At 33.8% G+C, this 23,547-nt stretch overlaps 1 protein-coding gene across 2 annotated transcripts in view; it reads right to left on the reverse strand.

The window, feature by feature from the left end:
• Nucleotides 1-2,633: 2,633 nt before the first annotated feature.
• The window catches only part of mtus1b (microtubule associated tumor suppressor 1b), a 58,900-nt gene continuing 37,986 nt past the window's right edge, over nt 2,634-23,547 (reverse strand). For both annotated transcript variants that reach the window (XM_051097471.1, XM_051098274.1), the window contains exons 7-15: nt 18,778-19,004; nt 10,530-10,596; nt 7,555-7,769; nt 7,137-7,242; nt 6,969-7,042; nt 6,739-6,834; nt 5,767-5,883; nt 3,774-3,871; nt 2,634-3,616 (exon numbers count right to left, since the gene is read on the reverse strand). In XM_051097471.1, the coding sequence (XP_050953428.1) occupies nt 3,409-3,616; nt 3,774-3,871; nt 5,767-5,883; nt 6,739-6,834; nt 6,969-7,042; nt 7,137-7,242; nt 7,555-7,769; nt 10,530-10,596; nt 18,778-19,004 (1,208 nt within the window). In that variant the 3' untranslated portion in view covers nt 2,634-3,408. The remainder of the gene's footprint in view (nt 3,617-3,773; nt 3,872-5,766; nt 5,884-6,738; nt 6,835-6,968; nt 7,043-7,136; nt 7,243-7,554; nt 7,770-10,529; nt 10,597-18,777; nt 19,005-23,547) is intronic.

The raw sequence follows: 23,547 nt of genomic DNA on the forward strand, positions 1-23,547 counted from the left end.
TTTATTTTAAGATAATTTAATAAGTACTGAGTAATATCAATTAACGATATGTACTCACAATATGGCTATGTGTTGGTTTGGTTTAGGATTAGTTGCATGCAGATATGCATAATTTTCTGTTGGTAGTATAGTAAGCATGTGTAGCGTGTAATAAGGATACTGCAGTGTTACCATGATTTTAGGCTTAATTTTACTTACATTAAAGCTTTCATTTGCTTACCCAGTTTGAACAGAACTTCACAAGTGTTAATCAGTGAATGATATTTGGTATCTTTATGGATTTTTACTTTTAGACATATTTCTACTGAAACAGCTGAGCTTTGAGCTGTTTGCACAGCTACTGAATATGAAGCATAATATTCTATTGATTCATAGCAGGTTGCTGATATCATGCAGTCAGCATTTTGTCAGTGCAAATACTGTGGAGTCTGTGAGGAATGGCCATACAGATATTGATACACATGCACACGTATGCATTTCCCTAACATGCACACACATGCCCTTTATAATATATCATTCCTGCCCTCTCAAGCTTTTCACACACACTGTAAGAAATACTTACGTTCCATAGTGTGAAAGTTACTATGTGATTAGTAATGACAGGTTTTCTGTAGGTTTTATGAAAGTAAATTAAAGACTTTTCAAGACATTTTTCTAACAAATTTAAGGAATAAACTGTTATGTCCCAGCGATTGCTGGGCCTGTCTTTTTTCTTCTGTTTTTTTAAATTTAGTTTGCAGGTACAGTATGGTGGTTACTGAGGGTGTGTTTTTGCACCCGAGGTTCATTATGGGAGCTATAAGAACTGCGCTGACCCATCCTGCTGTTTTACTGTTTTGTTCGTTATGTTCATTTATTTTGTTCCCATCCAGTTTGAGTACATTTGTTAATTATGTTTCACTGAATAAACTACTTCCTTCGCTACTTGCTGTCCGTGTTGTATCTCGTTTATGTTGCAATTTTGAGATGGTTGTAACATATGGGGGCTCGTCTGGGATGTAACAATTGAATGAAAGAACATAACATGGTCTCTAAATGTAAATGTTTTGAATAAAAGTTTTGAAAAAATAACTTCCAACTGATATACTTTTTAATTTAATAAAAAAAGAGTCTTGAATAAGGGTTGCATAATTTGAAACTTTGCATAACCCACAGAAAAACCAACTAATAAACTTGCCTTTATCTAAATGTTTTATATTGTAAAAAATTTTTAAATACGAAAGCATAAAAAAGTTTAATAAAATACCTTTTAAGCACAAGAAAACGTACACTTTTGCTAAAATTTGAATTTACAAAGAAAATATATTAGATAAGAAGTAGTGCTGCCAAACAATTAATCATGATTAATCGCATCCAAAATAAGTTTTTGTTTACATAATTTATGTATGTACTGTGTATATTTTTATGTATGTAAGTACACACACATGCATGTATACATTTAAGAAAAATATGCTGTTAAATATAAAATACATTTTTGCTCGTAACCCTAACTTGTCGCAGGATTGCCAGGTCTGCGTAATTAAACAAGCCCATTTGGTATTCAAAACTAGCCCAATCACGACCAAAACTAGCCCAAATGGGGTTTCGCCTCAATACGTTTTTTACAGTCTATGCTCAATACACGGACTTAAAAAACAACCTGTGGCAACAGCGTAAACAGATTTGGCAACATTGCTTATCAGCGTTCCACTTCTCCAAACGAACATACAACACCTCGCATTTCCAATTATGTCCAGTAGATGTCGCTCTCGTATGATTTGTCGTTTCGTTTACAGTGAAACGTTTTAGCTTTAGCCATAAGGTGGCAGAGTAGGTTAAAGTGATAGTCCACTCCAAATGAGAAGTGTGTCATCATTTACTCTGCCTCATGTCGTTACAAACCTATATGACTTTCTTTCTTCTCTGGAACACGAAATAATATATGTGACCCTCGACTACAAAACCTGCAATACATTGTATGGGTCACAATGATAGATTTTTCTTTTAAATATATAAATATATATATATATTTTTTTGATTAGTAATATGCATTGCTAAAAACTTCATTTTGACAACTTAAAAGGCGATTTTCTCAATATTTTTATTTTTTTGCACTCAAAGATTCCAGATATTCAAATAGTTGTATCTCAGAAAAATATTGTTCTATCCTAACAAACAATACATCAATGGAAAGCTTTTTAGATGTTGTATAAATTTCATAAAGCGGACCATTATGACTGGTTTTGGGGTCCAGGGTCACATATTTGAAAACTGTTGTTTTGGTTCTTGTGACTTACTGTAAGTACAAATGGAAGTCATTTTTTGGCGGACTATCCCTTTCATAACACTGAAACTTGTCAATTTAATTTCAAATCCTACCAGTGTAAAAATTACATTCTATTTGTTTTTGAAGGAGACGGTGAAATATAACTAAATATAAGTATTATATATAAGGTATAAACCCCCATGAAATCCTGCTCTCTTGGTTAAACTGTAAGATAAGTGTTCATAATATTGTTTCAGAAACACCTTTTTGCCATATTTTGACTTATACAGTATCTCTTATGTATATCTATAGTACCTATCTGTAGAAATCCCAAACTTAAAAAATAAACCTTGTGTGTTGTTTGCAATAAAATACACAATACAAAATATAATAGATAAACATCCAGAATTTAATGCATTAATTAAAAAAATAATAATAAAATAAAGCAAAGAAGGGCACTGCGGTCGAGATAGGGACACATTCACACCTAAAGCGTTCTGGATGTGGGGGCCACTGGACACAGTTTGGGAGAGAAGTAAATACATTCCACAATATTAGGAATGGAGATCTGGATCTACAGTATATGCACTCCAGTTCAGAGGTGAGGTTGAGATTTAAGCTTCTTTCTTGAAATGTCTTTTTTTTTCTCCCCCCTTTCTGTATACATGCTCTAAAAAATTCAATCCAAGCAAATAGAGGACTTCTGTTTTCCATCCTTTTTGCAAATATCATATAGTGTTCTTGTGAGCATACAAAGAAAGTGACAGCTTTACATCTTGACTTACTATGCACAAATCATTTTCAATTAAAAAATAAAGGATAAAAAGGGTAACGGAAAATGGCAGTCCGAGGAAGAGATACTCTATGTACAAGCCCTGAGGTATGTTCCCTCCTCAGAGAAATGTTTTTAGTGTATGTTTGTGACTGAAGGGGAAAAAAAAAAAAGTGAGGGAGAGACGGACAATAAAGAACGAACAAGCGTGTAACTGAACAAGGCAATTCCTTGATCTAGAAGTGCAACTGTGCATCATTGTCTTTAACTGGAAAGGGAACATTTATAAACTTTACAAGTCTTTACAAACTGTACAAGTCCTATTATAGGAATAAAATGGCCAAAAGGTCCACATGTGGCACGCTGAATGAGCGTGGTCAGAGTTCAGAGGTTATCTGGGTGATACTGGGGTTGTGGGGAAGGAGGCGGAGTTTCGGGGTGACTGGAAGGGAGAGGAGGGTGAGAGACGTCGAGGGCTGCAAAGATCTCCGTTGTGAAGTTTCCACAGCAGCTCCTCGTTCTCCATTGATAGCCGTTTGTTGACCTTTGACTCTTTCTGTAGGGTCTGTTGAAGCATGGCCTGCTCTGTGGAGAGCTGCCTACAGACAAACAAGGAAGAGAAAAAAAGATTTAAAAAACATTGCTTTGAGAATTTAATACACTAATATTACAAACCTAATGATGGATACTCAAAGGAGCAGATGAAAAATTTTACTCCTCAATTTGTGAGCCTTGTGCCTTAAAAACTGTACTTACTTTGAAAGTGCAGCATGTTTGTCCATCCTAGCCTTGTAGTCCTCGTTCTCCTGCTGGACCTTCTTTAAACACTCTTCCAGTTTCAAATTATCATCAATCTGTGGACAACGATAAAAACATCAATGCGTTACTTATTAACCAATGGTAAGTTAAAAATTACAGTATTTGACTTTATAGATTTCTGTGTTTAAAAAAATCCCTTATTTCTTTATTCTGCAGAACACAAAATAAGATATTTTATATTTAGGGGTTCAAGCATGTAGCGCTGAAACCCTATTGTAATTGTTAGAATGGTCACGGATCAGCAATTTTTGCTCAAAACTGATCGTGCAGAACAAACCGTAAATCGTAGAGACATGAAACTTGGAGGGATGGTAGTACTCACACTGGCTACAACATGAACAAGGCTCACCCCTATCAGCCTGACAGGGGCGTTACAGCAATCAAAAGTACAAAATCGTCTTATGTCGTTGGGATCCTTGGCTCATGTTGGACAAAACGCATGAGATTATGAGCCTGGTGAAATTTTCGTGTATTTCGGGTACTTTTGTGAACTAGTCCTAGGTTTTTCGCCTGATCAGAACCGAACCAGTGCAGAAATATTCTCTGGAGAGTGAATATTAATAATCAAAATCAAAATCAAAAAAAAACAAAAAAAAAAAAAAAAAAAAAAAAGTTGAACTTTTGATTCACTGTCGCAAAGGGGTGCCAAAACTTTTGAAAGGGGTAGGGCCACTTTCAGTGAAATGCTTATATCTCTGCCAAACTCAGAACACTCATGTAGGAGCTCAATCTGAGGTCACAGGGTGGAAAGGAAAAAAAATGCAGAGCTTGGTCACTTGGTGGTGTTATAAGAGGGGTAAAACCATACAAATGGCTTTAACTGCGCAACCGTTTGTCCTGTCAACATGAAAATCGTTGTGCACAGTCCTGGTCCGAAGTGCCACAAGTTTCTACAAGGACATCTGCGTATCTCAAAAAATATGACGAAGTTTGAGCACCTGATAGACAAGGTTAACGAAGGCCGATTGTAACGAAACTCGATGGGCCTGTTTGACTCATGGCCCCAAAGGTCTGAGAGAAATTTAAAAGAAATCAGCACTGCGAGTCGCTGATGTAAAAAAACCTACTTTTGCGAACTAGTCCTAGGTTTTTCGCTCAATCTGGAAAACACCACTGCAGTACAATTCTCTGGACACTAGGCCAATAATAATCTCTAGGCCAGTTAGATTAATGCTTTGGAAAACTATAAAGGGTCGTTTAGAAAAGGGGCCTGTCCAGATTTACCCGAAATCCTATAAAGTCTAAAGGAAAACTCAAAACCTCATGAAACCTGCTGAGCACATGCGACAGGTGATTCTAAACAAGCATGCAAAGTTTTAAGGGGATCGAAACAACATTTGCCCTATAGCAGTCATTAACGTTGAAAAAAAACATAATTCTATGGTAAATTACTTGAATTTACTAAAAATGCTATTTTAAAATTGTAGATTTAAGTGCTTACAGGCTTGCTAAATAATGCCATTTTTCATATGTGCTTAAATGCCTTGAAGCACTTGAACCCCAGTGATCGCTGCTTGCAAAATTACTAGTTTGAACCACTGATGTCACATGGATTATGTTAACCATGTCCTTACTATCTTTCTGGGCCTTGGACGTGGTAGTTCCATTGCTGTCTTTACAGGGTCAGAAAGCTCATTAAAAATATGTTAATTTGTGTTCCGAGATGAATGAAGGTCTTACAGGTTTGGAATGACATGAGGGTGAGTAATTAATGACAGAATTTTTATTTGGATTAATCATCAAATATCTGACAGTGACAATAAATTATGTAATGGGAATAAAAGGGAGCTACTTGACATGATGGCACCTGACCTGGCAAAGGCTAATTATAGATAAGATGATACAGGTAAATCTAATCAGAATGTAATGGGCGAATAATGTCATGAGGAAGCTACAGTGGCATATTTATTATATCTGTGCATATTCTCACCAGTTTGTCCATCTGCATGAGTTTCTTGTCTTGCTGGTGTATCTGGTTGGTCTTTATTTCCAGCACGGCTCTGAGACTCTCCAGCTCCTGTTCCAAATACAGCGTGTGGGCATCCTTCTGCACACAGAGAAACAGGTGCTCAGTTTGCGTTTCAGGCCATCTGGGACTACAAAGTAGTACATGGAGCATCTCTACGGGTCACAGGCTTGGCATGGGTCACAGTAACTAGCTTTATATAGTCAAGATGGTTAATCAGATGCCCCACTAGCCCTACAGTTGTTGTTGTTGACAAGCGCACCAGGATAAGAACATAAGAACCAAGCAAATGTAAATATTTCTAATGGACTTCATTAGGACGTAGTTCCTAGTGTCCATGTTGTTATTTATACCTAATAACAGTCTTTTTTGTTAATCCACCTAATACTTTAATGCTATAGGGAAATAACGAGAAGAATAACAACGTTAAGTAAACAGAAAAACTGTTTGCACTACAAACAAGTGTTCATAATTAAGATAATATATTAAAATACGTTAAAATACGGTAAGACACACTAATTTGCAATATCAAGCCGCAAAACTAGTTGTTTCGTACAGCTAAAATAGGTGGACATGGATGAGACTGGATGCCAGACCCCTAAAATTTACAAATGGCTATCCACGCTCTTACGGCAAAAGGTGAAAACGTGAATATTACATGATACTAAATACTAAAATACTAAATTTACTGCAACTAAAATGAAAATAAAAAAATAAGCCAAAAAATATATTTATATATTAGTAATAAATAAATATGTCAAAAACACACACAAAAAAATACTTCATGTAATGTAATGTAATTTAAAACATTAATAATTATAATAGCATATTACCAGCAGTTTTAGGGCCTGTCATAAAACCACTACCAAAAAAAAAAGAAAAAAAGATTTAAATTCAATTAAATAAACAGTTCTGCAAAAGTATTGTGAATTTTACCAGGCTCTTGTCTGCCAGAGCTCTCCTCCGTTCCTCTTCTTCTCTCAGTCTTTCTTTCAAAGCCTCGTTTTCTGCTGTCAAAGTCTGAATTTTCTCCTGTAGGAGACAGAACAGCACATACACATTATTTTCAATTAGCAAATTAAGCAAATAAATGAGAATACTATACATTTACAAGTTAAAAAGTTAATTCATATTTGCAAGTTAAATGGTAAGACAGTGATGCATACATTGAGCATGGCTTCAGACTCCTTGAGTGTTTTATCAAGTTCTTGCATGTCCTGTTCATGAGTCTTCCGGAGCTCTGCAAAAGGAATAAAAAAAGAGACAGAAAGATTAAATTAAAATCAAAATGAAAGGATAAACAATAGGCCTTATGATGAGCGCAATGAAATTACCTGCAAGCGAAGCCTCATGTTCCTGCTTCAGTGTTGCTATCTGCTGAGCGTGTGCTACTTCCTGTTGGCTCCTCAATGCTTCTTGTTTACTCCTCACATCCTCCACCTGTCAGTGGAAACCATAATCATTATCTTTATACTCATACTTTTTTTTGCTTAAGTTGCACTGGTTGATAGTGTAGAGCAGATGCAGAACCGTGTAAAAATGTTATTAGTTACTGAGGCTATTTATTCACTAATTTAATTTACAAAGACAAGCACTTAAAGAATGGTTTACACATTTAGAAAATGTGCTCACAATAAACCAGACGTGGTATCGCGTGATTAGAGCTGTGTGATTTGAATAGTTTAACATGATTACATAACACTCGTGATTTCTGTGTGATGCAATCAGAGGTGAGCCCAGGTGAGATCCTACCTGCTGCTGCATGAGCGCCCGGCATTTATCCGCCTCCCTCTGATAGGCCTCGTGTGTCTTATCCCATTCTGCGGAGTAGAACTCCTTCAGTCGCTCCTCCAGCTGCTGTAGTTCTGTCTGATGCTGCTCCTGTAGCTTCTGAAACAAGGCCTCCAAAGATACACGCAACCCCTCCTTCTCTCTTTCCAACTGCTCACAACATGAGATAGAGTTTCCTGGGAATTAAAATGACAGAGAGGAGCATGTTAGGAAGAAATGATTCTTCATCTTGTGGAACTCTGGAATTTGGTATTAGTCTGGGACTTAAATAGAATGATCTTGACACTAATTTAAATCTGACCTTGACAGTAACTTGAACAAACTCTCAAAACCATCAGAACATTATAGATTCTATTCTATATATCGTTAGATTGTGACTGTTTTACTGCACAGTCAGTAAAATCCAGAATAGAACCTAGAATGTACCGGTGGTAAAATTGTTTCAGTTGCCAGAATTCTATTCTAGATTCTACTGACTTTTTAGCAAATAAAAAATTTAGAAATCTAGAATGTTTTGACGGTAAATTCTCTAAAGAGATAGTAGAATTTAACACAGAATCTAGAACGTACTATTGGTTCAATTCACTAAAGAGACTAAGAACTAGAATATAACCCAGTGTAAATTTAAACACCAGTACGTTGAAACTACCGAAAATGTTTTTTGTTAACTGAAGTAAGCGTTCTAGACATTTCTAGAAAAAAATAAAAAATGTAGAATAGAAATTTATAGAAATGGCAATTAACTGAAATAAAATAAATTTTAAGTTGAACTAAAATTACTAAAAATAAATTAAAGCTAAAATAAATATAAAAAAATACTAATAAAAATAAAACAGCACAAAAACACAACTGAAAACATAAAAATAAAAGCTAGATTTTTCAAATATTTGTTAATTCTATAATGGTACACTACCAGTCAAAAGTTTTTGAACAGTAAGATAGATTTTTTATGTTTTTTTAAAGAATTCTCTTCTGCTCACCAAGGCTGCATTTATTTGATCTAAAATAGAGCAAAAGCAGTAATATTTTTACTATTTAAAATAACACCTTTCTATTTTGAATATATTTTAAAATGTAATTTATTCCTGTGATCAAAACTACATATTCAGCATCATTACTCCAGTCTTCAGTGTCACATGATCCTTCAGAAATCATTCCAATATGTGGAATATGTACATTTTTTTCAAGATTCTTTGATGAATAGAAAGATCTAAAGATCAGCATTTATCTGAAATAAAAAGCTTTTGTTACATTATACAAAACCATTCAAAAGCTTGGAGTCAGAATAGTTTTTTAGGGGAAAGAAATGATAGAAATTAATAGTTTTATTTAGCAAGGATGCTTTAAATTGATCAAAAATGATAATAAAGACTTTTATAATGTTGCAAAAGATTTCTAGTTAAATAAATGCTGTTCTTTTTTTAGTTTTGTTTTTTAAACAACAAATCAAAATCATTTTTTGAAGGATCATGTGACTGGAGAAATGGTGCTAAAAATTCAGCTTTGAAATCACAGGAATAAATTACATTTTAAAATATATACAAATAAAACAGTTCTTTTAAATAGTAAAAATATTTCAAAATTTTACTGTTTTTGCTGTTCTTTGGATCAAATAAATGCAGCCTTGGTGAGCAGACGAGACTTCTTTAAAAACATTAAAAATTCTTACTGTTCAAAAACTTTTGAACATTAGAATATAATACATTCAACAGAATCTAGAATAAATTAATTTACAGAAATTAGATAAATATTCCATAAAATCAAGTTTTGAATTTGAATCTAGAATGAATCGGAGTAATTCTAGTACTTCGAAGTGCAGTTCGGATTCCTCTCAAATTTTCAATGGACATTTAAGACTAGCATGCATCTGTTAGCAGCATATGTTTCTGAAGCCTCAGGATAACTATTTCTCTAAATTCTGTGAGGTAAAGGGCACTGAACTTTAGGAGGAAAGTGTCATTTGGCCAACTGCACCTTCAGACTTGCATTCAGAATCCAGAGAGAGTGAAACATTCCTCATATGCCACACACATCCCTCACACTTGTCCCGAAGCCAAAGGCCATGACAGTGCATAAGGCTAGAGTAATTAAACATAACAAGCTGTGCATCCTTAACATTCTACAGCATCAGAAACGTGTGTGTTCGGGCTTGCCAAGAATGTGTGTGTATTTGTGTTCAAGGTACAAACGCACTGACGAGTCATATATTGTTGCTAACGCATACAAATAAAAACACCAACTCCAAACGCAATGAAAGGCTGTCAAATGTCTACAGGGCATAATAAAACAGGTGGAGTATGATTGCCATGTGGCTGATAACAGCAGTTTCCCAATTTCCAAATAATGAGCTGTACAAATCTATCAATACGATGCTCATCAGAACAGAGAATTTAACAGGATAAAACATGAAACAGCCTCACTGTGGAATGTAGAGAATAACATCACCAAGAACAAATACGTGATATCACAGCAAGGCAGTAAAGCTTCAAACACAAGCTAAATGGTGTTAATGATAATACAGACAAAGAAATAATACATGTGTCACTAGAATTTACCATTTACGAAAAATTTGAGTGGCACTAGCTACTAAATGTTTTCAGATCCACCCTTAAGTTTCTATGATATTCTGGCCCCTAAATTATCTGTGAGAAAAAAAGTGCTAACACAAATTTTGCTATTACAAGTAGGTGTGACCCTGAAACTAGACATTCACACAGACCTATTTTATCAGAATTGTGCCCTCGAGCAAGGCAGTTATCCCAAGGTTTCTCACAGAGACTTTCCCTACAATTAGTGTTTTTCAAGTCACTCTGAATAAAAACACCTGTTAAATGATGGCTATCTAACCAAGATGAAAGCTTACGCTCTGTGAGCCTTGAAAAGGAACATAATAATAACCAAGCCGCTGTGTGTGTGACCGGACATGTGTTGCTTACCCAGTTGCTCTCGCAGGCTGTTGATTTGGACAGAAAGTTCTTCCCTCTGTTTGATTGCCACATCACGCTATAACAAATGACAGAAGAAATAAAAGTCATTAGTCATTCAAACAAATCAAAAAAATGTAAAAGTATAGCTGGCAGTAAAACGTCTAACAAAGATTTTAGGTAAATGAATACAGGATTAGACTTATATAATATATAGAACAAAATAAACAGGAAAAAACAGAATTGATATTATGTAAAAATAATTTATTTTTGAAAGAATAAAGATTCCATTTGGTTAAATAAATAATATGAGGTCATAAAAATGCATACTTTTTGAATAATACAAATGTTTAATACAAAAAGTACTGCGTTGTTTTTTTTATTTTTTTATTATTTTTAGATTGTCACAATGCAGTGTTTTTTAAAACATTCATGTAGCAGATCGATTTAACTGAAAAACAAAAATTCAGAACAACCCCCCCCAAAAAACTAAACAAAAACAAAAACAAACCAACAAGCAAACAAAACAAATCTAGGGGACAGTATTTGTTAACTAAAACTAAACAAAAACTTGTCAATAAATAAAATATTAGTTAAATAAAATAAATATTAGAAGAACAACTTAAATGAAAATTTGAAATTCTCTTATAATAAAAATTTGAAAGCTTGAAGCACTAAAATAACTAAAACCAAAGATTAAATACAAAAGTTAAATATTAAAAGATTAAAAGAAATATATATAAAAAATATCCTAATAAAAATGAAACAGCAAACAAAACAACAAAAATTCCAAAACTTAAAAGAAAAAACTGAAAATATAAAAATAAAAGCTGATTCATTATTAAAAAATTATTAAATTCTTCAGTAAAATCAAGATTTGAATCCAGAACATACTGAAGTAATTCTATTTTTACAAAAAAAAAAACAACAACAACAACAACAACAAAAAAAGTGCAGTTAGAATCCTCTAAAATTTTCAGTGGACATTTAAGTATAATAATATCAGAAAATAAAATAAATAGAAGATGAACAACTTAAAAGTTACACAACCTAAAATGCTAAAACTAAAGATAAAACACAACATAAAAGATAAAAATAAAAAGAATTTTAAAAGACAAAATGCTAATTCAATATTCAAATAAAAAAACTATAAACTAAACAAAAACTTGTTAGTAAACTAAAATATTAGAAAATAAATTAAATATTAGTTGAATAAATTAAATAAAAACTTGAAAGTTGAAGCACTAAACTAAAGCTAATATATATATATATATATATATATATATATATATATATATATATACACACACACACACACACATATATACACACACACACACACACACACACACACAGGCCATAACAAAAATCTGAAAATGTAAAAAAAAAAAAAAATACAATAAAATAAAATTAAATATATTAAAAAAAAGCCAGAATAAATAAAAAAAAACATTAGATGAACAACTAAACAACAAATAAAAGTTGAAAGGTTGAAGCATTAAAATGACAAAGTAAAGATAAAATAAAATATTAAAGCTAAATATTAAAAGACGTAAAATATTTAGAAATACTATAATAGCATATAAATATACATGATCATAAAATATTGGCTGCAACTGGCTACAAACCACCAAACAATCAAAATTTCTTTCACTGTAATCAGTTACTGCCACTTGAGTCAATGAACCTAAATGAGCCCACTGTTTGTTAAACAAGACAATTCAAACATATTTTAAATCACAAATTACTGTTAACATAATTGGTTCATTAGTTTAGTATTATGAACTGACTAATCAGTCATGTAATTTAATGTTGTTACTCACTAAAATTTTCCAAAAACCTCAAAAAGATTCAAGATATGCTTCAATCCAACCTCAAACATTCTATAAAGAGCCAAGACATTTTTGATTACAACTATAAATAAAACTCTACAATCCCCAAGCCTATGCAATGATATCACGCATTACGTGTGACTCTCAGCTAGACACCGTCAGTATTGGCAGAATGGGTTGTTGTTGTTGGATAAGAACCATCTCAATCAGTTTCTTATCAGCAGGCATGATCAAGGGTCAGCGTGAGGCTGATTTAAATGTTCCAGGAAAGACGTATGTGTGTGTGTGTCTGTGATTAAATGACACTCAGCGTTACAGTAACCTCTACATAGAAGCCAAAGATCACACGGCCTGGGAGAGATTACTATGTCCTATGATAAAAACTGTCAGAGACACGTGATAGACAAACTGAACATGCTGACACATAAATCTAAAGTCAAACACTCTGTTATGGTTACAGTACTCACATACACTCAAGTTCATGGCCTGAGATAAGAGGGCAGCAGTTGACACCACTGAACTAAACAAAAACACACTTTGCATGGACAGAACACACAAAGAACACCTTCTACAGAATCAAAACCTCAGGGAAAAAGCAAGCATGTGATTTTGAATTCAATTTCGAATGCACAAACGGAAGATTACTCACATATGTGACCCTGGACCACAAAACAAGTCATAAGTGTAAATTTCTCAAAATTTTACATTATCTGATAGCTGAATAAATAGGAATGAATAGGACAATATTTGGCTGAGATACAACTATTTGAAAATCTGGAATCTGATGGTGCAAAAAAAAAAAAAAAAAAACTGAGAAAATCGCCTTTAAAGTTGTCCAAATCAAGTTCATAGCAATGCATATTACTAATCAAAAATTAAGTTTTGATATATTTACAGTGGGAAATTTACAAAATATCTTCATGGAACATGATCTTTACTTAATATCCTAATGATTTTTGGCATAAAAGAAAAATGAATAAATTTAACCCATCCAATGAGTTTTTGGCTACTGCTACAAATATAAACATGCAACATAAGACTGGTTTTGTGGTCCAGGGTCACATATACACAACACATGATACACAACTGCCATCACAAACCATAATGAATCACCTAACAAGCCTAACAATGGTTTAGTTGGTTAACAGGAAGTTAAGAATCAAAAACAATGCAAACACTTTAAAGAAGTTACTGAGAAACTAGTAAATCCGCAAACACCAGTAAAAGCAAAACCAATCAAACTACAGACGAACTGAACTGCACCTTATGATTCTTCTTAGAGCCAGGAAGCTTCTTCAAGCCAGGTTTGCTCCCGGAGGAGCCCATCTTCTCCTCAAACTCCCGCTCCTGCTCTCTCCTCTCTCCTACTAACCCTAACAACCCGACAACCTTCAACCACTTTCCTCCTCTACTCTAAAAACTGGTCTGTCAGCATCAGTCTCCAGGCACGCTGCATTAGAAACGATTCCCTCCCTATCAGAGACCTGCCCCCGTATTCCTCCTAAGAGAGAGGGAGTGGAAACTCAGATAAGAGAAAATGGAAAGAGTAGGTGGAAAAGTCGGTTCTGCAGTTATGAAAAAAATCTTTCTTTTTTATTGGCAAGCAATTTGATTGGCTCTTACTGATATACTGAGACCAAAGTAATAGATGAATCACATTTTGCCAGGGTACACGGAAAGAAGTAAGTCCAAAAGGTGATATCAGAGTTACATAACATGGCTGTTCTATAAATGATATTGTGCTTGGTGTATTGGAATTTATGTAATATTATAGGCAACATGGGAACCATTACATGGCAGAAGACCACAGGTCTGCAAAGCTGTTCAGTATAATGTTTAAATATAAACGGGGGAAAAATATGTGAGTATGAGTAAATAGAAAGGAAAAAATGATTCAATTAAAAAGCAATAAGGTATTTGCTAGTTAGATTTTAATCAAATCAAAATGCCATAGTTCTGACACATTATGATTTTATAAAACTATTTTTATAGAATCAAAGTGGACACTTTAACTGATATTTTCCGATAAAAAAACAGCCTTAAAAATAACACGTAACTATATTCTATGAAATACGGTAAAGTGCAAAGTGGTGGGTGGGTACAGAGAAACACTGCTCTGCTGTTATCAGCCAAACAGCTGTGAGGTGGGAAAATAAGCCACACCCCTTCTTCAAATCCCACCCCTTGGGGCTCAGTAGCAGCTGGTGCATTCCTCACAGCTACATCACACCTCCTCCATGCTCACTATCAATCACTGTGGGTGACACAAGGGCTAAAACTGTCAACTTTCCTCAAAGTAAAGTTTTCTTTTTTTCACGAGTGGAAAGAAAGTGAAAGATTTGTGTTTTCTAGACAGTATGTGACTGTATGTGGCATTTCTGGAGTAGAAGTGCAAAATTTGTGAAGTATCCTAGCTGTTTGGTTAAGGAGAATTGATGGTGGCAAGGCTTGCTATTATTGAGAGATAAGGAGATAAGATAACAAATTTGCATTATATATAGGACGCTAAGGAATTCATGGAATGTGATGGCTAAAAGGAAAAAAAGGCTGATTTAAAAGTATGAGAGAAGTTAGGAAAGAAAGAAAAGAAAGTTGTGGGTTTCTGGGTTTAATTGTACGCCTGGGGTGAAGATTACTAGACTGGGTGTGGGGTGCGCATTGAGTAACCCGTTAACATAGTTAAACTAACATTGGGACACGTAAGCCTATAAGTTCCCAACTTTAAACCTAGCTAATAGTGTTTACCTAGAGAGTTTCAGGAAGATTAAAGCAAGTTTAAAGTCAATATGAAATCAAAATGGACCCTATTCACTTTCTTAATATTCGTTCCTAGCCTTGTGCATGATTTATGGGTGCACATTATTTCAGAGAAAAATGTTTGTTGTCACAGTCTTTCAACTAAATGTAATGCATTTCTCCATCTCTGAAACTTTTTTGGCTGAAGCCACTGGGCCTTCTTATTTTTCAGCTTTCTTCATCCTGCAGTTGAAGTCAAAAGTTTACATACACCTTGCAGAATCTGCAAAATGTCAATTATTTTACCAAAATAAGAGGGATCGTACAATATGCATGTTATTGTTTATTTAATACTGACATGAATAAGATATTTAACATAAAAGACGTTTACATATAGTCCACAGTAGAAAACAATAGTTGAATTTATAAAAATGACAATTTTTGTATTTGAACCCTTTCCAACAAAGACTGTATGATTTTGAGATCCATCTTTTCACACTAAGGACAACTGAGGAACTCATATGCAACTATAACAGAACGTTCGAAACGCTTACTGATGCTCCAGAAGGAAACACGATGCATTAAGAGCTGGGTGAAAACTTTTGATCAGAATGAGGATGTGTACAATTTTCCTTATTATGCATAATTATTATATATTTTTTATTTAGTACTGCCCTTCAGAAGCTACAGAAAATAATTACATGTTTTCCAAAAGACAAAATAAATTAAATTTACCCTGATTTTCAAATGTTTAAATGTTCAGGACCAAAAAGGGACTCATGAATAACTATCACTAAACAAAAAAACACAGCTGTGGATAATTCAGGTAACAATACAGTATTAAGAATCATTTTTATAAATTCAACTATTTTCTCTTGTGGACTATAAGTAAACATATTTTATGTGAAATATCTTATTCAGGTCAGTACTAAATATAACATGCATTTTGTATGATCACTCTTATTTTGTATTATTTTGTAAAATAATTAACATTTAGCAGATTCTGCAAGGCGTATGTAAACTTCAACTTCAACTGTATGTGCTATATAGACCTACCAGTCCATTCTGGTGCACTTTTCACAATCCACACAACTCTAGATGAAGACAAATTCAGAATCAAAGTTTATTGTTGAATATCTATTATCTTAATTCACTTTCTTAATTCATCTTAACTCACAGAAAGGCTTTTACCGATCAATTTCAATATTCAAAATCGAGAAATACTCCAGCCAGTCATGCAGAAAATAAAAGACAGCTCATGCCTTCATTTGATCACACATCATCGGACAGCATAGCATATGATTCAATACAGCATTGTACGTCTAGATGATTTTACTGTCAGTGGTTCTGCCTCAGGGCCCGTGAGGGCGGGATTACGCTTAAACCTACTCTAGATAAACCGAAATGCAAAACAGTAGGGTGCTACTAACACCCCAATCAAATGAACAGTACGTTTCAGAGCGATCAAATCTGATATTATATAATTGGATGTATTTAAGACTAACTAACGCAGACTGAGTCTGCAGTTTAAGAATAGTAGTCTATGTCTACAGTAGTGTAGAAACTCCATTCCAAGATGTTAAAGCATTAAAAAGACATTGAATCAGTCATGAGCAGCGTGGATGTCAACGATGGTGATTCATTATTATGTTTTACTGGTTAGGCAAGCTAAATACCTGAGACTTAACATTTAAAAACCAACTGAATTACTTGTTAGTTGCAATTTCAGTTTAAACAATTATTTTCTGAAACATCCTAAGAGAGTAATTCTGTTTTTCTCAACTCTCTGACTATCTTACAATTGTTTCTTGTAAAGTGTTTAAGTGTCATGGTTATTTGATTTATTCACACCAGTGAAAATTCTTAAATACTTAGTTACACCTAGTGATTGACAGCTCCTTTCGATCTGCAAATATTTGCAAACTGAAAGAAGGCGAATGGAGATTAGCACTGTGACAAGTTTGTATCCAGGATACAGCCAATCACAAAATAAAGGGCTTTTACAGACACTCCCAGATATTTGATCATGCCGGGCCCTACTTAGAGTTTGATGGCTCTGACATTTAGTCAAAGAGACCACAAACTGTTTCCTCTTCAACTTGTGTGGCTTGTATTGTGCTAGTTTTAAGCTGGGCTGAAGCCACATTCCATTTCCAGAATAATTGCTGAAAGTAAGAAGTAAATTAAAGGTGGAAGATCAATGCACAAGTGCAACAACAAACTAAAGAAGCCCAGTAGTGTGGGGGTCTGATGGCGATAAGCATGAATGAATAGAGGAACCTGTGTTTCAGTGGGTTGCAAACAGATCATGTGAAGGGTTCAGGTCAAGCTTGGGTTACTGACTAACCCAAATCATGCATGACATCTTGACTGAACGCAAGAGAGCGTTCCCCTAGAGCCCTCTTAGTTCCAGCACACCTGGAAATGCTGGTTAATGGTACCACCATATGAAACATTTCCTACTTTGTAGACAAAACAGACAGGCACATACACTATGACAAGCCCTTGTACTAGCCTTGATTATTCATAATTACATTTCAGATATTAATAATTGCATCTGACCCAAATTACATTTTCAAGGAATGAAATCATAATAGATATCTGCAATTATAATCTGACTAATGGGACAGAGTAACAAAAGATCTCTTGACTGAAGATAATTTGAATTGTCCAGACATCGTTATATAAAATGATGTAGTCTAATGATATTACACATAGAATACAGTTTAGGTACAATTAGTTTTTGTTTCTTTTCTAATACTTTAATTTAGCATAGATGTATTAAATTAATAAAGCATGACAGTAAAGACGTTTAAAATGTCACAAAAGGTCTTTCAGTTTGTCAAAAAATACTGAAAAAAATTACATTGATAAAAAAAAAAAAAAATTCTTTAGCACCAAATCAGCCTATCAGAATCATCTCTGAAGCATCATGTGACACTAAAGACTAGAAAAAATGTATGTCTGCTGTTATAAATTCAGCTTTGTCTTTAAATGAATAAATTACATTCAAAAATATATTAAAATCAGAAACAGTTATACACAGGGTTGCCAGGTTTTCACAAAACCCCCCCTATTGTTACTCAAAACTAGCCCAAATACGATTCGAGGGGGGTCCCCCATTAAAAATCGGTGTCTGGGGGATAAAATACACGTTTTTTTGTTGTCAGGGTCCTGGTAAATTCGTATTGCAGGAGGTAAATATGACGTTATTGGGGTAACTTCGACCCGCGGACATCAAAAACAACCCACTGCAATGTCGTTAAAGTAGCCCAATTCCGTGGGAAAACTGCGGATTTGGCAACACTGGTTATACTGAATTGTAAAAACGTTTCACCAAATGACTGACTTTACTGTGCTTTTCAGCAAACATGAATGCAGACCTATTTTGGAAAACTGAAATTTTTTAGCACTAGGAATTCAATCCTACTAAAGATTATTACATGATCTTAAATGACGAAAAAGTATCACACACAGTCATATAAAAACACAATTTTTCACAGCTCTCTTCCAAAGACTACTTTGCCAAACGTTTAGGAATGTTCTGAATATCTATCTATCTATCTATCTATCTATCTATATACAACACTGCAAGAAAGTAAAATAGTAAATGAATGGGGAGAAAACATGCACAAAGAAACATCTAGACAGAGAGAAAGTTAAAAAAACAATAAAACAATAAAGCTTCCAACCTCACTGAAGATGTGCTGCACAACCAGGGCGAGAGCCTCCAGTCGCCGATTCCCATTAGCAATGAGTTTACGGAGCTGCAGGATGCATTGACTTTTCTTGTCATTTTGAAGCCGAAGATCTTTCTCTTCCTCTTCCTCTGTCGGTCCGCCTTGATTAGCTGAGCTGTGCTGCTGTGTCCGTCCAGCTGTTGCCCCTGCTGCTTTGGGCCCTTTGGAGCTCTTGTCCACTGTAAAAGAGCGTGTGTTCAGTGTGGTCATTACGTTCAGCATGATTTCACAGTCCAGAATCACATATACTCCTCAATTCTACCGGTAATGGAAAGCAAAAAACTGCATTCGTGAGAATGTGCACACACACACACCCATACAACAGAAATAAAAATCTTTGTATCTTAATGGTATCATAAGAAAGAAATGAACATGACTAATAGGAAAGCATTGCAACAAAGTAACAAAGCACACAACATACGCCCTCTCTTGTGCTGATTCTGAAAAAATAAGTCATGGTGCATGCTGGGATTGCATCTTAATGATAATGCACTAAGGTCCAGAGAGCACATTAAGAGTGCATTAGAAAGAGAGAGAGATGCGAGTGTGTGTGTCTGTGTGTGTATGTGTATTGAGAGTGCATTTTGGTCTCATCTTCTATAGGCCAACTGAAGTCAAAATGATGTTTTCCATCCCATACATACTGTGAAGAATATCGACTCACGGATATCATCTATATCAACTTATCTTACACGATTTATGACGATTCTCAAACTGAGCAATAATGCATCTGAAATGTAGAGAAATAGTTTTTTTTTTCATATATGAGGTCATAAAATGTATAATAATACAAGAATTGGAAAACTTTGATGTAATGCTGTCATTGCTTCACATGTAAAGTCCACACATATAATCTCTCTTAGGTCTCAATTAGATATTTAAAGCTTAAACGTGAGGATAAAGACAGATTAAGACTGTATATGTGTCCATAATTTTGGTATTTGGTTGGCTTCTCTCAAACACCAAGGCCTGTGTATGACACTTAGCGAGAACTGTAATTTAGATGGTAATTTAGTCCTTGTTTGAATGTAATCTATATTTACTTAGCAACCCTAAAATATCCCACACACAAATCTGCCAAGTAACCACAATAGACGCACAAGCAGGAGAAGGTGAAGAGTACAAATTGAATATTAGCTATTGCTGATGCATTTAACTCTCATTCCCTAGTGGACTGCTTTGCGAGCTGGCCTTAAAGGAACAGTTCACCCAAATAACATAAACTGCTTTATCACTATCCACCTTTTTCTTCCCGTAAGAGCAGGTGCGGTCATTGGTATATTTTATGGGTCTCATTCGTATCCAGCTATTTTTAGCTATACAGAACAGCTTGTTTTGCAGCTTGATATTGCAAACTGGTGTGTCTTACCATATTATTTTAATGTATTATATTAATTATGAGCACACTGGTTTGTAGTGGAAACAGTTTTACCATTTGCTGCATGTTGTTTTTCCCTATAGCGGCTAATGAACCGGAAGTCTCACCCATAGGCTTACTTCCACGTTAAAGAATAAGGTGGATAGGGATGTGAATTTCTGGGTAGACAGAAAATTGTATTCACGATTCATACACTTTTTTAGGAAAAAAAAAAGGGTATAAAAACTATTTTCAGGTTTTGGGGGTAATGCATTACAAATTATGTAATCAGATTACTTTTTTTCTTGTAACTAGTAAAGTAACACATTACTTTTTAATTTACAAGGAAATCTGAGTTACTTTTTCAAATAACACCAGTTACTTTGTTTTCCCATTTACTGACTGACAGCTTTCCTGTCCCAATGTTGAAAGAAATCGTGAATAAGTGCAGAGGCGCTGTGTTTGATGTGTAAACATGACGGTCGCTGTAGTTCTAGACTAATGTGAACATGCACTTACTCATCTCACTTGCACAAAAACAGATTCAGTTTTCCTTAAAATGAATACAAACAGTGAAATGCAGACTCAAAATATAATGCAAACCTGCAATAGTTAAATATGTTAAATATTATTAACATCCTTTATATATTTAATCCCATTTTATTTATCAATGCCTTTGCTGCTGAACTTTAATGAACCAATTCAACCATGCTAATAAGCAAAAATGGGTTTCCTATTCTTCATGCAATCCAGAATGGCAGCACAGCTGAAAGGTTGTTTGAGCTGTGCCCTCTACTGTACAGACGTGAATTTGCAAAAGAAATAAAATGTTTTTATAATAAAAACAAGCAAGGAAGCCCAGCCCAGATGAGAATAAAATAACGCAAAGGTACGGAACGCATTACTTTCTACAAAAAGTAACTAAGTAACTAAATAAGTTACTTTTTTAAAAAATATTGCAATGCATTAATTTTAAAATTAAAATTCCTCAACACTGCATATCAGTACCTTAAAGGTACATACTAGTATCTAAAGTTTACATATCATATTAGTACCTTTTGAAAGGGTACCACCCAAGTAATAGCTCTGGTACCTTTTTCTGAGAGTGTAGCTTTTTCATTTGATTCAGGAAAGATTTCTGTTCAAGAGTTTTGTTAACAATAATAATAAAATCTCAAGCAAAATTGATTTAATTAATTTTAGTTTCTTATTTAAAATTTTAGTAATTTTTCTCAATTTTATTTTGCCCATTTCTTGTAAATTATGTAATTGACAAAATACATATATAAATATTTGAAATAGAGTATTTAATAATCTAGCATTATCTCATTTTTTTCTGCCTCTGTATTTCATTTTGTAATTTAAATCAAATCTTTAAAAGGGTAAAAAATATTGTTTACAGCATATTACATTTTTTTTTTCTTAAAAGTTCAGAATGATTTGTTTCTATCTGATACAAAATGAGATTTAATTCAATTCTGTATTTCTTTAAGTGCATTCATAGCATTATATAAATACTTTTCCTAATGTGTCGTACATGAATAATGGTGCCCTTTTCCTAATAATCCGCCCATGTAAAAAATAAATAATGTTTATAAATTTAAGCATATTGAATGATACTTTACAGAATTATTTACATTTTAGATCAATTCTTGACCAAAACAAATGATTAATGATTCAAAAATCTGTTTTAAATCAATGCATATGTACTGGCAAAATGTAGTTGAATATAGCTGTAAGATCTGTGAGAAATGATGACAGCACACTCATTTTGGGTGAACTATCCCTTTAAACCACCTTCCATGATTCAGAGTCTCTCTGATGCCCCCTGTTGATGGATATATTTTCACTGCAGTTGACCCTTAGATTTTGCTTTTAAGATCACATAGCTTCTTAAAGCTTTTTTGGAAATTAATTAACACAAGAAATCATCTACCAATCATTTATCACTCTTAATGAAAAGGATTTTTTTTTAAGTGAAGTGACAATACAGCTATAATAACATCAACTGCCAGTATAAATTACATACTATTCATTTTAGGCTTTGATCTCTTCTGCTTTGTTCATCAAAGAACACTCAGCAGGCATGCTGTGAATTTAATAAAAACGTCTAATCTTTCTTTCTTTTGACTATTAAGTGTATCCAATTAAATAAACTGAAATATGTAATCCTTTTTATGATAAAACACTCCACAATCCAAAAATTTTCATTCTAAACCTGGAAGTCTAAAGCCACATGCACAAGTAATGTATAATGCAAAGATCACTGCTGACGAATGTCCCTGTTACATTATTTAAACACAGGCTTGAAATAGCGAGTCTGTTGCAGTCTTTTTCTGGCTCAATGTGATGTGAGGGAATATGTGCTTTGAGGTGAAATATAATGTCCTTAAATAACTGTAACTCGGTGTTAAACAGTGCCCTTGCCTGTGGTCACATGACCACATCTCCACAATCTGCCACCCCATAGGACCGTGTCATCAGCTCTGATCACATCACTGCTGACCTCAGATACTCTGCACTGTGGATATCATTGTGGTACTGCAGGGATACATTTTGTCCCCAATAACCTTACAAAACTGTGCAGTGGTCATATTGAGGTATCGGACGATAACTTGATATACACCATGTTACTGAATGATTACCACATTTACATGCCACTGTAGTTACATAATACTCTAGAATACCATGAAATTACCACGGAAAATAAAATTTTTATATGGCATATATATTAAATCATCTAAGTTTTATTATAGAGATAGTATTTTATTTTTGTCAATTTCTTACATTCTAAAATTGACAAAAATACATATCTGAAAATATATTTTTTAAATGTAGTGTTATTTCGAATGTTTTATTTGTCCTGAATTACATTTTGTAATTTACACCAAACCTTAAAAATAACCTTAAAAAGTAAAATCTCAAACAAAATGCATTTTAAATAAAGTAATTTTTCTCAATTATATTTTGCCCACTTCTTGTACATTCTAAAATTGACAAAAATACATATCTGATAAACATAAAAAATGTAGCTTTATTTCAAATGTTTTATTTGACCGTATTACATTTTTGTAATTTAAACCAAACCTTTAAAATGGTAAAAAAAAAAAAAAAAAAAAAAATACTGTTTACACCAAATATTTTGTTCTGAAATAAATAAATAAATACAATATATTGTATAATAAGTTTTTGTTAATTTTCTCAATTATATGTTGCCCATTTCTTGTACCTTCTAAAATTTACAAAAATACGTATCTGATAAACAAATTGTCATTTTATTTAAAATGTTTGATTTGCCCCGTATTACATGTAATTTAAACCACACATTCGAAATTGTAAAAATGACAGCATTTATTTTGTTCTGA

Source organism: Labeo rohita, chromosome 1 (assembly GCF_022985175.1).
Source record: "Labeo rohita strain BAU-BD-2019 chromosome 1, IGBB_LRoh.1.0, whole genome shotgun sequence".
NCBI lineage: Eukaryota > Metazoa > Chordata > Actinopteri > Cypriniformes > Cyprinidae > Labeo > Labeo rohita.